The 16,240-nt window shown below is 44.4% G+C and overlaps 2 protein-coding genes across 9 annotated transcripts; one reads left to right on the forward strand and one right to left on the reverse strand.

The window, feature by feature from the left end:
* The first annotated feature begins 44 nt into the window (after positions 1–44).
* On the forward strand, positions 45–4,141 carry LOC142583104 (heterogeneous nuclear ribonucleoprotein 87F-like). 4 transcript variants are annotated; one of them, XR_012828544.1, is made up of 7 exons: positions 45–174; positions 1,005–1,223; positions 1,665–1,920; positions 2,040–2,462; positions 2,572–2,633; positions 3,664–3,724; positions 3,973–4,141. XR_012828544.1 is itself a non-coding variant. In XM_075693420.1 (6 exons), the coding sequence occupies exons 1-5, from the start codon at positions 160–162 to the stop codon at positions 2,604–2,606; spliced, it is 948 nt and encodes a 315-aa protein (XP_075549535.1). In that variant the 5' UTR covers positions 45–159; the 3' UTR covers positions 2,607–2,633; positions 2,698–3,057. The 4 variants fall into 4 exon arrangements, 2 of the variants coding, with proteins under 2 accessions (XP_075549535.1, XP_075549536.1); XR_012828545.1 differs by having other exon boundaries at positions 2,040–2,447; XM_075693420.1 differs by lacking the exons at positions 3,664–3,724; positions 3,973–4,141 and adding an exon at positions 2,698–3,057.
* A 1,064-nt stretch (positions 4,142–5,205) lies between these two features.
* On the reverse strand, positions 5,206–15,932 carry Smug (Single-strand-selective monofunctional uracil-DNA glycosylase). Of its 5 annotated transcripts, XM_075693422.1 has the most exons (5): positions 15,437–15,932; positions 11,672–11,689; positions 10,502–10,621; positions 8,966–9,133; positions 5,206–5,621 (listed from the first exon to the last, which is right to left on the reverse strand). In XM_075693422.1, exons 1-5 carry the CDS (start codon positions 15,671–15,673, stop codon positions 5,256–5,258), a joined length of 909 nt encoding a protein of 302 aa, XP_075549537.1. In that variant the 5' UTR covers positions 15,674–15,932; the 3' UTR covers positions 5,206–5,255. The 5 variants fall into 5 exon arrangements, with proteins under 5 accessions (XP_075549537.1, XP_075549539.1, XP_075549540.1 ...); XM_075693424.1 differs by lacking the exon at positions 11,672–11,689 and having other exon boundaries at positions 10,502–10,634; positions 15,518–15,931; XM_075693425.1 differs by lacking the exon at positions 11,672–11,689 and having other exon boundaries at positions 15,518–15,928.
* Between the last annotated feature and the right edge of the window lie 308 nt (positions 15,933–16,240).

The following is a 16,240-nucleotide window of genomic DNA, read 5'->3' on the forward strand; positions in this document are numbered from 1 at the left end:
ACTACTAATATTTTTTGTGAAGAAAATGTATTGTGCAGTTGCAAATAATTGTGATGACGTCTACTGAAGTGCGTGCATTCGTGGCATTCTGTGCAGGCGCTGGCGTTGAGCGGCAGCGTTCTTTCGTAGCTCCTAGTACTTGCAATCCATCGAGCGGAAATGGGTGCCCAAGATGTGAGTGCTAACCATTTTCGTGTCGTCCGTGTAGTAGTTATTGCTGTTCGTTCGTAGTTTTAGCCGTATTAAGGCATCTTTCGTATATTCAGTGGCAACTAAAATGCGTCGCAGTTGGCTTTCATCACCCCCCCCCCCCTTCCTCCATACCGGCTTATGTTCGGTGTAGGGCGTAGTTACTTCCATCGGTTTCGTAGGAAATATCTCACTACTGATTCTAAGTGCTTGTATCACGTAGGTAAAATGTCCGGCGTCGAATATTCAGCTTTGGTTTAGTAATCCGAGCATTGACTCGCGACTCGAGCGCGCACGCCGGTCACCTAAGCCTCGTTCTATCCCGTTCAACATGGCGGGTGTTCAATTTCCTTTGGAATAAACACGCCATCGGATTTAAAAAAAAAATGTTTATTATAAATTAATGCAAGGGCTTTTCCAGGAAACTACTAAGTGTGTGACAAAGAAAAAGTTAGCGCGGTTCGACGTTCGAGTTGCCAATTGTCCCGTAGAAGGAAGCTGCTTCCTTTGTTCGAGGTAGGCTTAGGATAACCGGTACCGGTCGCAGGCAGGTCCTGTACGTTTTCCTCTGCCAGTAGACAAATGTGCCTCGTCAGCCATTCTTCGCGCTTGGTCACTAGTTTTTCCCGCCCACTTTGTCGCTTGCGCCGGGTGCTTCGGTAATCGTTTATGTTCATTTATGGGGGGGGGGGGGGGAATCGGAACGTGCCGGGCCCGTAGATGTCTCGTGTAAAATTAAAGGCCTGCGTTCTAATGTAATAAATTTTTGCGCGGTCTTCGTAGGATTGTAAAGTTGGGCGTTGCTTCTTTTACAGAACGAGAGTGAGCCTGAGCAGTTCAGGAAGCTGTTCATCGGCGGCTTGGACTACAAGACCACGGAGGAGAGCCTGAAAGGCCACTTCGAGCAATGGGGCGAAGTCGTGGACTGCGTCGTCATGCGAGATCCCAGCACCAAAAAGAGCCGTGGCTTCGGCTTTATCACCTTCCGTCGCGCTCACATGGTCGACGACGCGCAAGCGGCACGACCGCACAAGGTGCGCCATAATTTTCTCGCATCCTTTGCGTTGACCAGTGAAATTCCTGGCGTTGATTCATCCCCATGACATTAATTCGAAAGTTTATTGCGCTAGCCGCCAGTTCGACCATTTTGATGCTGTGGTTAAATTCGTCTTAGCGCTTTGTCAGTGGCCGAAGCGGTGCTTTGCCTGCGTCACCAGCGGCATCGGCCGGCCGGGAACAGTTGATAAGTGTTATAAGCTCGAGCTGATTGAACGGCTACATTATGCAAGCGTTGTATTCTCGACAGCCACGTGCCGTTCCCATTGCCGCGTAGCCCTTGGTTTTAGGTCGCGTTATAGCAGCCATAAGATAACTCGCACCTCCCGAGATTGGCGCCTTTTTATCACCCAAGCAACAGGTGCTCAATGGCATGTTAAAGCGGGCTGGACGCATGCATCGATGCTGCCTCTGCGCAGGTCGATGGCCGTGAGGTGGAACCAAAGCGGGCCGTACCACGTGAGGAGGCTGGCAGACCCGAGGCGCAAGCCACTGTGAAGAAAGTCTTCGTTGGCGGTCTCAAAGACGACGTCGACGAGTCCGATCTCCGGGACTACTTCTCGCAGTTTGGAAACATCCTCTCCGTCAACTTGGTCACCGAGAAGGACACCGGCCGCAAGCGTGGCTTTGCCTTTGTCGAGTACGACGACTACGACCCAGTGGACAAGATTGTCCGTAAGCACCTCTGCATGTATAAAATTCCAAACATTCTGATTACAACAGGACGCGCTTCGATTCGGTATACAGTGCCCGATCGTTTGTGAGTGCGAACTCGCCTGTCTCGTCTTTTTCAGTGAAGCGCCACCACATGCTGAAGGGAAAACGGACCGAAGTGAAGAAGGCCCTTTCTAAACAAGAAATGGAAAACCTCAAGAAGGATAAGCGGCCCGCATTCAGGGGCGGTCGCGGTGGCCGTGGCGACGGCTGGGAAGGCGGCTACGGCGGTGGCGGATATGGCGGTGGCGGCTACGGCGGCGGTGGTTACGGCTCGGGCGGAGGTGGCTACGGAAGTGGTGGCGGCGGCTACGGCGGTGGAGGCTGGAGCCAAGGCGGTGGAGGCGGCTACGGAGACAGCTTCAGCCAGGGCGGCTGGGGAGGTGGCGGCGGCGGAGACTTTGGCTCCGGCTATGGCAACAGCTATGGTGGTGGACCCATGCGCGGAGGCCCAGGTGGTTACTCGCAGCGTGGGTCCGGCCCATATGGTGAGTCTTCATATGGTGAGTCATAACCTGCGTTAACGTTCGTGTTTCTTATTGGGGGTTTTTACGTGGCTCGGGAGTGTTGTGTAGGCTTCCCTGGCTTCACAAATGCATTCTTTTGTTGCAGGCAACGGCAGTGCGGGCGGCGGCTACCGGAGATAAACAAGTCGTCGTGGTTTTAACTGGGGGGTGAGTATTCGTAACGGCCGGGAGTTGTGGGCCTGGGAGTGACTCGTGTGTTTCCGACCCGCAGGGCGGCAGGAAAGCTTTGAGAGGGCAGAGCAGCCAGGGCTAGGCAGTGCAGCTTGGTCCGAGCTAGCTAGGCAACCGGCTAGCCCAGGTCTGGAGCTGTGCCAGCACCAGCTCAGGCAGTGCGTGTCCTCCGAGGAAGAGCCAGCCGCAGCACATCACATACAACCCCGTCCTCATCACATATGCGCCTTTGTGTCTATACCATTTGTCTCTCTTCTCTCACGTGTCTGTGGTCCCCCAAATGCAAGAGCGCTCTCCCTAGCCAGAGAGGCACCCGTTGCTCCTGTAGATGTTGTCTTGTGGTTCACGTCTGGGTCAATAAAGACTAGTGTTGTAACACACAGCATCTAGTGTACAGAGAGAGTCTTGTTGTTTCTGTCTACCGTGAGCCTTAGTCGTCTATCTCGTATAAAGGCAGAGCTAGGCATGGCTGCCGGAGCTGGCCAAGGACTGGAGCTCGCTTCGCTGTCTAGGTGGTAGACAGGCGTGGATAGCGTAGCTGAGAGGAAGTCAGCTGCAGGAAGGCCATTTTGTAGGTAAGCACAGGTTTCTTTCTATCCTTGGGCTGCTGCATGCCAAGGGCAGGGTAACCCTTTCCGGTCGCAAACTGTCCACTGTCTGGCCAGCCCAGACTGCGCCCATATTTTAGGCCGCATGTCTATTCTGGTGCTGGTGGCTTTGGCCAAAGCAGTGTTGCTCAGTCTCGAATAATTAAGCTTTATTCTCAGTTGCGCAGTATTGCAGTCGTGCATTGGTGTATGTGCAGTGCTCCTGTGTAGGCCTTGCAATCTGGTCCTGTTGGAAGTATCAAGTGGGCCGGAAATGGTTAAGGACTGGTGTCCACTGTTAAAGCTAGCCGTTCGTTTGCCTTTGGCAAATGCAATGCAAGTTAAAAGGGAAAGCAAAACTCTGCAGCTTTTAATGTGGGTAGCTCTGAATCTAAAAGGACTTCTGCTTTGCCCCCCAGAGTTCAAACAGGCTGCTGGCCTTGCCATAAGGACGTGGTGTGCCAAGGAGCCAGGCAAAAGGTATGTGTGCTGGTGGTGTCTGGTTGGGAATCTTCATTTGGCTCATGCTTGATCTTTCTCTTGGATACTGCATACAGCTATTGCTTCGTTATACAGGCTTTCAGAATGCCAGTCCTGTAGAGATTGCCCACAGGTGCAGTGAATGTTGTACATGTTAGCCTGATAGCCTAAGTAAAAGCAGTTTGTATGCATTGCTGAACAAATTGAGAGTTCAGTTCTCATATCTTGCCTTCCTCTCCCATTCACAGGGACTTTTTCAGATCTAAAGTCTGCAGGAGCTGGAACCTCCTGCAGCAGTCCTGCTGGCCCACTTGCTTGGTTCTGCAGCAGGCATTGCCGTTGGCTCATCAAATGCACTGCGTGCCTGCCCTTGTACAATCTCGTGGACACATTGCAATAAAAAGTTTCACGGTTGTATTGGCTTTCATAACTTCCAGTGCGAGGTCAATGGCAACCTCAAATGCCTACGGGCACTAGTATGTGCATAAGCGACGCTGCATTTATCCTGTTGCTATCTTGGTTCCAAAGGGGTTTATGAGAACTTGCTAGGAAACTGTTACAGCTTCAACAAATTCGTGCTTTGAAAAAGCAAGTGCACCATTGCAGTGCAGCATTGAAGTGTATATGGGAACTGGTTTTGGAGGAGAGTAAAATTTTCGTGTGCAATTGAGAGTAGGGATGCTGTACATCAAGTTAAGCATAATTTTAATGGGCAGTATTCTATGCGTCCTGCAATTCATGCCAGATTGAGGTACCTTAGCCAAGTCTACAATGTTACTAGCTCGATATGCTGTGCACAACTATACCAATCTACTACAACATAGTGCTCGAGAAATTTGGGAGCTTTTCTGGCAAGTTTCGTTATCAGTGTAGGTTTGTGAAAGGTTAGCAGCTTAATTGTGGCCTCTCACAAACTGTATGTTGGAGTGCTTATAAGTGCTATTGTGGCAGATGGTGTAAAAGTCTGTCTAGCTGAGTAGAAATCTGCACAGGGCTTTTGTCAAACTCCTTTGAGGATTCAGTTGAGATTTTTTTGCATGTTATTGTTATATAGCCTTCAACCCATCAGGTTGGAGAGTTGTTGCACTGAGCAACTACCTCTCAAAGCTAATCCCATTCCTCTTAGACCATATTCTGCCTTGAAGCCTTGCAAAAGAGGCACATATTGAGTTTACATGCACCTGTGCTGTATGCCTACCTCCTTGAATGCTGAAAAAGTTTGGAATACTTTGTGGCCTGAACATGCCATCTGCAACTTCTGGTTGCATTGTACTTGAAGGAAGGGCATGAATATGTGTACCTCTTCATTCCTGCACCTACAAGGGTGTGGGCTGTGGTGGCTTATCCATAGCTTCTGCATTTTAGAAATGTTTGTGGCTGGGTACACCACAAGAGCCTTCAACCTGCCTCAACCAGGCAATGTTGCATCCTATGCCATTTCAGAAGTAGGGCATGGTTCTGAGTTTCCATATGCTTCAGCATCAGCGGTTTTACTCAATGCCAGTTTTACTCAACCAGGCAACGTTGCATCCTACGCAATTTTGGAAGTAGGACACGGTTCTGAGTTGTTCCCATATACTTCAGCGTTGTTGACATCGGTTTCACTCGATGCCAGTTCAGAAGTAGGACACAGCTCTGTACTGGCCCTGTCGGCAGCATCAGCCGAGATCAGTCCAAACGAAAGCAGCTCGGAGAGGGCCAGTGCATGCCAGCCACGGTTGGCCTTGGGGCTGGCTGGGCTTGGGTGGGTCAGGCAGAGCACTCTAGGTGGTTTGAAGGAACCGTCGCTTGTAGCGAGGGCTGCCAGTGTCCTGTCCCTTGCATAGCATCCTATGCCAACAACAATCTCTGGCCGCAGCAGGTTCAGCACAGACAGCAAGGCTGCATCACAGATGGCCTGCAAAAGGCACCACAGGTAAAAATATTTCTCCCCTTGAAGCATGAATTTTTATTTTCCCTTGATAAAAAAAAAAATTTACACAAGCCTTTCTTGAGGCCACATGCACAAACCTCACTTTTTATCAAAAAAGGAACACTTGGCTGCAACTATATGAGCTAAAGTAGTAGCGTATCCTGTATTGCACACCCTATAGTAGAGGTATTTTTTATGCCCATGCAAAAGACTGACAAGAAGGACTCCAATTAAATTTGGACTAACTAATGCGAGCATGCGGCGGAGCATTCAGAATCTAAGTAAAGCACAGAGCTTCTAAATATACAGAAAAGTTATGAGGCGCTCAAGAAGGCCAATTGTTAATACTACAGATGGTTCACTTATGCACACAACATGCTTTTTGATGTGGAAGGTCTCGATTATTTCTCATGTTGGCTTGTTTTTATGAGCAAACAAAATCTTAGTATCACAAAGGACGAGTTCACAACAAGAGCTTTTGCAGTGGTTGGCTAAGTGTCAGTGGTTATCTTTGTCAACTGATTGTCGATGCTCTTTTAGGCGGGTATTAGCACACCGGCTGGTCTGTCCCTATGTAAGAATGGCCGCAAGTTAATGGCAACATGTACACTGCACCTATTTTACATCTTGCGAACTTGGCGCCTTCTTTTAAAGCACAGACACACTTTTTCTTATTCGTTCTGTGAAACTCTTTGGCCACCACTTGGCACATTCGTTGCAGCTTGTCATTAGTGCTGAAAACAAGGTCAATGGCAAACGGGGTGGTAACATTCCTTAGTCCGTGGGAAAAGCAATAGACATAGGGCAAACAGCAATGCGTTTACATTGTGTATCATTAGACTTCTCTGGTTCAACAATCTTTACCATCTTGGCAATTGTTTTAGCCACTCTGCCAAGCGGGGGTCAAAGAGTGTGCGAAAACAATGTATGTGCTTTAAAAGAAGACGCCAAGTTTGTAAGATGTCAAATAGGCATAGCGTACATGTTGCCACTCGCTGTGGTTGCTAGTGGCTATGATGATGGGCTGCTAAGCACAAGGTCGTGAGATTGAATGTTGGTCACAGTGCCAGCATTTTGATGGGTACAAAATGCAAAAAAACTATGTACTTACATTTAGGTGCTCGTTAAAGAATCCCAGGGGTCTTAATTGTTCTAGAGTGCCCCACTACAGCATCTCTCGTAATCAATTTGTGGTTTTGGAACGTAATACCTCATAATTTAACTTTTTTTACATGTTGCCATTAACCTGCGGCCATGTTTACAGCATGCCAAAGTTGGTGAATAAGGCCAAGAAAGCTAATTGCATTAAAAGGTAGGGAGCAATTTTTTATATTAAACAGCTATCAACTCGCCCAAGTTTCAGTATTTTTACAATTTAGTCATTGCTTTGTTCATGGTGCAAGTGGTGTGGTGATCCCATCGTAGACCTAACTAATATACAAACGAAGCTAAACTGATGAATATGAAAAATTGCATTTCTGTTAGCTTTATAAGTAAAATTTCCAGCAGAAGCCATCTTGCGATTCTGATGCAATAAGAATTCAAGTAACGTAGCGACACACTTTATTGCTTAACACACCTTTATTACAATCTGTAGGGTAAGAATACTACTCGCATTAATACGACCACGCACAACAGCGCCACCACAGACCACAGTGTCTACACGTTCGAATACCACAGAGGAGGCTTCACCAAGGCCTTTCAGTAAAAGGTATTGAACGACCATGAGCTCACTAAATGGGGCCTCCCAACTGCAGCTTGTTTTGTTCTACTGGCACTGAAGAATTGGGGTTCAGGTAATTGACTTCGAATACACTAGAGCATGATTACACACGCGTCTTATTTAAGCATAAACTTTATTTTCATTGTCAGCTAGAAGAGCATGCAATCTCAATTTTATCTGTTGGACATGTATTTTCCTTTCTTGTTTTGTGCACAAGCGAAACATTCCAAAGGCTATATAATAGCTGACAGCAGCAGCATGACAAAGTAGGTGAATTGGGCTAAGAATGCTAACTGCATTAAAAGGTAGGGAGTGATTTTTCTTTGCAATGGACATAATGGCACACTTTTTATGATTTATAGACATCTGCCATCTCTCACACCACTGTACAAAGCTATCTACTAGTGCTTGCAGATTGCATTTATCAGAGCGAGAAGTAATCATGGAACAGACAACACAATTATTTCCATAGAATCTTGCGTTTACATTCAAATCAATAATGCTATTAACGTAGAGAAGAAACAGTAAGGGCCCCAGAATAGAGCCTTATTGTGGTGCTTCCAAAACCATAAGTAACATTTTAGAACGGTCTTTGTCAAACTTTTCCTGTACCTGATCCCCTTCAATTGTACCAAACCTACCATGTCACTCCACCTTTTTAAGCATTAAAATTTACTTTTTTCGATGATACAGATACATTTACATATTAATTTACTTAAAAGACATTAACCACAGCAGAGAAAGCTACGAAAATGCATGTTTTTTAACAAGGGTTGATTTAGTCATGTATTTTAATAAGAATGTATTAGCTTTCTTGATACAACCATATCTGCTTAACCCCAATTCCACAATTTTGGTGAAACAAAACTGGATGCAATTTGGAGGCCATGTTCGGTGAAGTTTTTCGTGTGGCGACTGAAGGTTTACATCGCCATTTGCCTTTCTGTTTTGCTGTCCCTCTTGTGGCCAAAACTAACACTACACGTTACACTCAGCATAAAAAAATTATTTCAAGTGTGATATACGTGCTCATATTACTCTTAAAGAAAATAGTGTTAAAAGAGTATAGGTACCTCTGTTTCGGCAAGAAGAATGAACATATAGTTGGAGCTTACATGACATTCTGAAAGAGGCTCAAGGCCCCTTTGGGGGTCATGGCCTGCAGTTTAAGAAACATTGTTTTAAAACGTGTGTTACCAAAGAGAACATGTTGCTGCCAGGAAATCAGGTAAAAGTGAATTTGCTTACAAATAATAGAATTTTCCAAAGTGTGCGACAGCTTTTGAAGTAATTTAAGATGGAAGATCGTGTCAAAAGACCTTCTAAAGAAAAAGTTATTTTCAGATGTATGCCCACCCGAGCAACTGATACATCAAAGACAGCGAAGCTGTATAAGTGAGTTCTAAGTACTAGAGGTCTGTTTGCTGGCTGTTCGATTCATCACCAACGCCCAGATCGCACTCATACGGGGCTCCAATGTGGGCTGCATTGCTGGACCCTGCCACCATGCTGTTTCCACTGCCGTAGTCCTACAAAAAATGGCACAGCCAGTGAGTTACCATGGTGGGTCAAAAAAGACTATGGAGGACAGCACCGCACAACATGCCTGAAGATGCTGGCGGGCTTCAAGTGGCAGCCGGTTGGGTGTCAGGTTGGCACCAGATGGGAGCAGGAATGCAAGGGGACAGTAGTTGTGCACGAACCAGGGACCTCGAAGCAGCTCCCCACCAGCGGTGAGCTCGCGAAGTAGGCCCCAGAAGCGATGGCCACTCACCTGCACAATGCATGCAAAACACACACACGCAGCTGTCTTTAACATTACGCTGTTGCGTGGTTCTTCTTTAGCACGTTGAATTATTGCGCTAACCAAGACCAGCTCGTGCAATGCATCTACCAGTGTCTCTCAGTCAACACTACAGGGTCATATACAAAACATTTATTCCAAAGGCATCATCTTATTCAAGCTGGGACTAGCTGCTTTCTGCTGTTTGTTTGTACATGAACTCACTAAATTAGAGTCTTTCATTTTACACGCTCTAGCTAGTCTAAATCACATGAGAGCTCAGTCCAGACAAGGTGTCTACACAACTACAGTCGGCCCATGCATGCACAAAGTAGCCTTTTGGAATTATACAGAGCAACAATTTTTTTATTACACACAGATGAAGTCAGTGCTTCAAAATGCTGCATAATGCCCAGCTGGTGTCCAATTAACTTGCTTACCCTTAGTTTAACATTATTTGAAATCATTTTTATGAACAGCATTGAGAGGAAATGTAATATGGACCAAGATGTACCAGAGCACTTCATGCCTCGTCATTATTTGAAAAGAAAAAAGCTATTTCAGCAAGATAAAAAAAAGACAAACAGAATGGAGATGAATGTGCCCAGCCCAGTCAGCTGTTGCTCCTGCGATACAGAGGACAAGCCAGGTAATCAAGCATCTCTTGTGGTCCTGTCCAGATCTTGAAGGACTGCAACGGAGGCACAAATACACCCGCCAATATGCCTGAATTCCCAGGCCATTACTGGCTACCTCTGGGAGTTCATCAAGGTGTGGACCTTTAAGACAGATATGGTACTAATCCTTTTCCCCATGTAGTCCCACATGCCAGCTTTTGTAACAAAATTTTCACATCCTGGAAGCTCTGCCTGCTTCTACCAATCACCAAACAATCCCATTACAGTGAGCCATTTCATGCAGTTCTGGCAGCTGAAATGCTTGGCCCAATTTCATAAATGGTCTCTGCATTGGCCCTGCTATGTCGGGAAGTATCTGTTCAATGTCACTAGTTCTGAATAGGCTCTTTGCGAAAATCCTCGAGTCAACTTCCTTTCTGTTGTTCCATACCCTGCAACACTCAGCTGTGCTGCCAGGACATGACAACACTTATTCATACACAAGAAGTGCCACAGCACTACCATCTCTGATGGTGCCCTTACTGTAATAGTTGCTTACTTCTGTTAAAGAAAGATGAGTGGTTCACATTTATTGAGGGAATCAGCTCTAAACATTCATTTGCTTTGCTTTTATTTTCCCACGAGTAAAGGTCAAGCTGCTCTCGACTCTGCAAACCCTTGTCCAAGTTCAGGTAGCCGCCACCCTCACAGAACCTAATGCTCGAAAGGAACGGTTGCCTGCCTCACTCCTGGTGCAGCCAAGGCCCAACACAGGCCTTCGAGGATGCTCGCGAGTTGGCTTTGTCACTTGGCCTTGGATCCCAAGCCAGCCAACAACGTGTGCTGTGTCTCCAAATGGCACCTGCAGGAAGAAACTGAATTTTTGATGTCTGTTGTAAATGGCTGTTACCTAGCCAACGCTCCTGTACTCTCATTTTTAAAAATGTTGCCCCTCTTTGAGTGTTACTGCACAATAATAGTTCCCATTATACTTGTGATCATTTCCATTCTGTTGTTTAAGTGATCTGTGCCCCTTTCCAGCACTGATTCAGATTGTGACTCTAACAACCGGCAAGGCCTCAATAGACGTAATCATACATGCCTGCATCTCACTGAGCTCAGTGTTGCTTTCAACTACCATTTATTTGATATTCAAGTCCAGTATATTAATATTATTCCACACAAGCAGCATTCTGGAGACTGTGGCTCATGCAATTTGTAGTGTTTAACAGCTTCAAAATCTTCCTTAAAGTAATCTTTAAACCTTTGCTTATGCATGCCATGAACTGCACAATATCCTTTAACTTTGGGGGAAGCACTTCCTTTAATTGCTGCAAGGATACCTTTGACTCAGTCCAGTTTTACAAATACGGTTTGTTCGCATATCCATTATGAGTGTTATTTTTTTTATGAATGTGTGTATGTGTAGGTTTCTTAACAATAAAATTAACTTTTTGTTATGTTTTTCAGTCTATGCCATCAGGAGTAACACCTCAGGCATTTGGTTACACTAACCTCTTTAGCTCTCAACATTGTTGCTGCTTGTTTTTTGTGCTGTCGACGAGAATGTATTTTGGTTGGGTGTTGTTGTGCAAAGTTGCATATTTTATTGGTATATTATAAAAAGTGAAATTCTAATCTAAATGTGAAGCTTTCGATTCTATGCATTAATTATTGATGAGATGTGTGTGAATTGTGGGCTGAAGGAAAATCTCTGCAAAACATCCATTAAGAATGAAACTCTGAGTGCTTCCTTTATATTTATTGTTTTTGCAATACAGTATAACTGCAATTATCATCAACACTACGAAATATTACATTCGCCATAACAAGTCTCCATGAAATACCACATTAACCATAAAAAAGACATGCAAGAAAGTATGCCACATGATAACAATGACCCTAAACTCACCCCTTCGTACGGTGGCTGCTGTTAAATAATTTGCAAAGCAGAGCATTAGGCACCTGGTAATAGGAAAGTATTGCGCAGGCATGATCGACAATCAAATGCTTATGCAGCTACACAAGGAAATGCACATGACAAATACATGCACTCTGAACTCGTATCATGACATGATAAGTGAACGTGAGCTACACCGCAAAACGAAGAACCACAGCTTTCTGCTTCAGTCACATTTCAACCATTGGCAAGCATGTGTACACAGCCAAACAGATTCGAATTTATAGTGGTATATGCTGCCATGTTTACTAGTACTATGTCATGGTGTGGGTGCAATCCTTGAATCTGTAAACCATCAAACTTAATTACATTAATTACAGAAAGCGTTGGCTTGAGTGTCTAGTTTATTTACCACCAGTAGCAATGTGTACTGCTGCATGTCATCTGATACGTCGGGATATTCAACTTCCATCTAGAGTTTTATTGGCTAAAAATTCAGCAAAACTGCAGCTGCCAGAGGAGACAGGTCAGAAGTTGTTCTCTTTTAATGTGCAAATTTCTTACCTTGTGATGCGCACACTCAATTTTACCAGTTGAGTGCCCATGACTGAACTAGCAAGCGAACAAAACGAGAAGAACCACACATTTGCACCTCACTTATTACAGTCCTCAGTAAAGTGGTGACAGATTCTGTGGATTCTTATCTATGCCAGCTAAGGGTCACTAGGTATATGCCGCTCTTCAACGAACCTCTTTGGCACCAACCTGGATAACTGTATCTATGTGCCACTGGGCCTCTTATTCATAATAATCATCATAAGAAACATATCATCAATTACACACCCATCATTATATAGGTTGCTAATTGCATTAACCTTGCCAATCACCTTCAAAAGATGGATGCGCTGTCAAGTTGTACAATCATATGATCTACAGCACATGCAGGCGAAATGCAACAGTAGATAAAGTCAGGCAGAGAAGACGATCTCTCTTATTTAAATAACTAATGATAAGTCTAACCATGGTTCATCAGATCCCTACACTTACTATGAAACAGGAAGAAACGCCACTATAGTAGTTCTAAGTGCTTGTACACACAAGCAGCTTGGGACACACACATGCAAAGAAAGCTTAAAAATTTACTGTTCTGCCCAGTCTTCAGCTAAAGATAAATACTTCACTCATGAATTGCCATCTCTCTTAAAGTCTAATCCCTGAAAGTTCTGACACATAATAAGCCCATATCGCGACCACTCCCCTTTTAGATATTCATTGTGCTTCTACTTTCAATACTTATTTTTCTTCTATAGTCCCCAACAACTTATAACAATCTCGTTAAGGCCTTTTACCTCAGTTGCCGAATCTTCCCCCCGCCTCACCCAAAGTTCAGCCGGGCGCAGGCTACCACCCTGCGTCTACTACAAACACACACGTATCCTTCACTCGCCCGCCTCCACCTTATATTTCCGGACGTCTCCACTACCCCCAACTGCCGGTGCTGTGGAATTCACCCGGCTATGCTTCCGCATATGCTATGGGAGTGCCCAGCACAGTACACACACACTAACACCACGACTCTCTCGTCGAGGATGCATGGGGCTCTGCGGAGCTCCGCCCTCGATGACCAAACCTGGGCGACCCAGCACGCCCGCGAGGCGGCGGCGAGGCAAGCCCTCGACGTCCCTTCGTGGGAGGCTTAGGCCCGGCCATCATAAAGTGCTGGTTCTACAATAAAAGTTTATTCCTCCTCCTCCTCTATAGTCCCCACAGAAGATCAGTCTGATCTACCGGATGTACCGGGATTCAACTACCAACATATGTCACCTACAGAAATAACAGTTGAAGGTGTCGCATGCCTGCTAGATAACCTCAAGCTAGCCACGTACGCCCTGTGGCATAAACGACAATGTAATTCTTGAAAAGACTGTCATAGTGTCTAGTAAAATTCTGTCTCAGATCTTCAGGCAATCATTAAAGGGTGGCATGCTGCCCTCAGACTGGAAGATTATATCCATATTTAAGTCAAGTAATAAATATGCACAAAAATACTACCATCCAATATCATTAACATCTATGTGCTGCAAAATGTTACATGTACATATTTGCATCAAATTACAGTCACCTGTAAGCCAACAAATTTTTCTTTAATTATCAAGACGGATTTCGGAGAAATTTCTCATGTGAAATGAAATTATTCAAATTAACAATTGATTTACATGCTAACATGGAAGAGGATCTACAAAGTGATTGTGCTTTTCTAGACTTTTTGAAAGCATTTGACCTTGTAGCACATTGCCATTTGATTTTGAAATTATCTGCTCTTACATTAGATTCTCTTACACTAACATGGATTTGAAATTTTCTATCTAATCGTCAGCAGTTCACAACAGTTAATAATTTTTCCTCCCCTCTTTTACACATTACTTCAAGTGTACTACTCAAGGCAGCGTTTTTGGACTGTTACTATTTCTAGGATACATTAATGACTTACCGAATAACATTTCCTTACGTGCACACATTTTTGTGGACGACTGCATTCTTTATCTTTCCATCAAGGGTGCCAACGATCATACAATCCTCCAAGAAGATCTAGAACTTATTTCTATTTGGTGTACTAATGCTTGGTTAATGAAGCTAAGCATTTCTAAATGTAAAATTATCTCTTTGAGCCAAAAGCGTACCAACACTATGTTTTTTTATCACAGAAATATAACATCACTATCTTGCACAATACCCAATATAAATATCTTGGTGTTAACCTAACTTCAACTCTTTCGTGGTCAATGCACACTGCACATATATATGCACAAATTCTTCGAACTCTTTCGTGGTCAATGCACACTGCACATATATATGCACAAATTCTTCGAGATAATTAGGGTACATGCGCTGCAAGTTACATAATTCAAATACAGCTATTCGTAAACTAGCTTACCTAACATTTGTTCAACCTCACCTTGAACATGCTGCATCCGTCTGGTCTCCCCATCAGAAACATTTGATCGAAAAACTCAAATCTGTTTAAAAAATAGGGTTGCGCATTTTATTTTACATTGATATGACTATTTTGAAAGCATAACGCAAATTTAACTGAACTTACCACTCAGCTCTTGCATGATCGTCATGATATAGCCCTGCTATCATTTCATAAATACGTTCACAACACAGCGCCATCAGTTCTACATCTTGAACCTCCTTATTACAGCTCACAATGGTTGTACCAATCGGTTCAATTTTATGCATATTTACAGTAAGACTAATTAATTTTTAACTGCTCCACTTTTCCAAGAGGCATTCTCCTTTGGAACGACCTTCCTTACACCATAGCTACTGAGAGTGACCAAGAAAATTTTCGGCTTCTTCTAACAACGCATTTTTCAAAAAACTTTACATAACCAAAAATTCCACATAGTGTTTTTGTCATTGCTTTTCCCGTTATTGATGTGCAACTATGCGTCAAATACTGTTTTGTAATAGCCTAAATATGTCCCACTCACTCTGTAATTCTATTGTTTATATTTTACTGTGTGAAATTTATTTGTTGTTGAATGAGCTGGTAGTGCTCAAAAGCGTTCGGTTCGCTTGTTGTACATATTGTAACACATACATTACTGCATATTAGAGCATCTCTGGTATTCTTTTTTTTTGGTATGTGTATTCACATATGTATTCTAATTATGTGCATGTTATAATCTTTGATAGTACTCTCCCCCTTACACAATGCCTCTGGGGGCCTGTAAGGCGTCTTTAAATAAATAAATAATATACAAACTGCACCCCGTTTTGAGCCATGCCGAAGGGGCCAGGGTTCATGCCAAGAAACAGCACTGCCTTCCTAGTCTTGCAGTATTTACGCACATAGTATTCGTGCGTTTCGCGGGCGTATTCCAGGGGATTGTAGATGTGGGAAACTTTGGAGCCGTACGGAATCCGGGAAAGCAGCTCGCTCTGCTTCCGTTCGATGGCAAGAAAAGCGTCCGCAATTTCACTGCCGGCGGCATCATTGCAAGTCATGCGCGCCGCCAGCTCTTCGTGCTCTCCCGACGTCTCGCGTCTCTCTTGTGAGCAGAAACGGAACTCGATAGCTCGACAGTTCGTAGCGTACCCCCGAGTCACAGCACAGCTACCACTGCAAAACAAAAACCGTAACAAAAACTATACCGTAGCCACCAGTAGTCAGACGAAGCACAGAAAAAGCCAAGTAGAGTCTTTTTCTTTTTTTCCGACGAAAAATTGATTTCAACAATTTTAATACCGGTGTCACACACAGCCACTTTCGATCACGGAATTTTCGACCGCGATTGGCTCCCTTACGCTGATTGAGCAAACAAGCCAATCGCGAGGGAGAAATTCAATCCGGATCGGGTTCGATTGTGATCAAAAGAGCGCCGTCTGACACCTGTATAAATCGAATTTTAAAATTTGATCGAAGCTGCAATGTTTAAAAGGCGGTTATAAGCACGTCACCACCACCACCCCTTCAAAAAAAAAAAAAGCTTTTGTTGCTCAAAAATATTTTTTTTATTTACTAGCTGCCACTGCGTATCTTTGGCGTTGCCGACCACACCGAAACAAGAGGTT

This window comes from Dermacentor variabilis, chromosome 5, assembly GCF_050947875.1.
Source record: "Dermacentor variabilis isolate Ectoservices chromosome 5, ASM5094787v1, whole genome shotgun sequence".
In the NCBI taxonomy this organism is placed as follows: Eukaryota; Metazoa; Arthropoda; class Arachnida; order Ixodida; family Ixodidae; genus Dermacentor; species Dermacentor variabilis.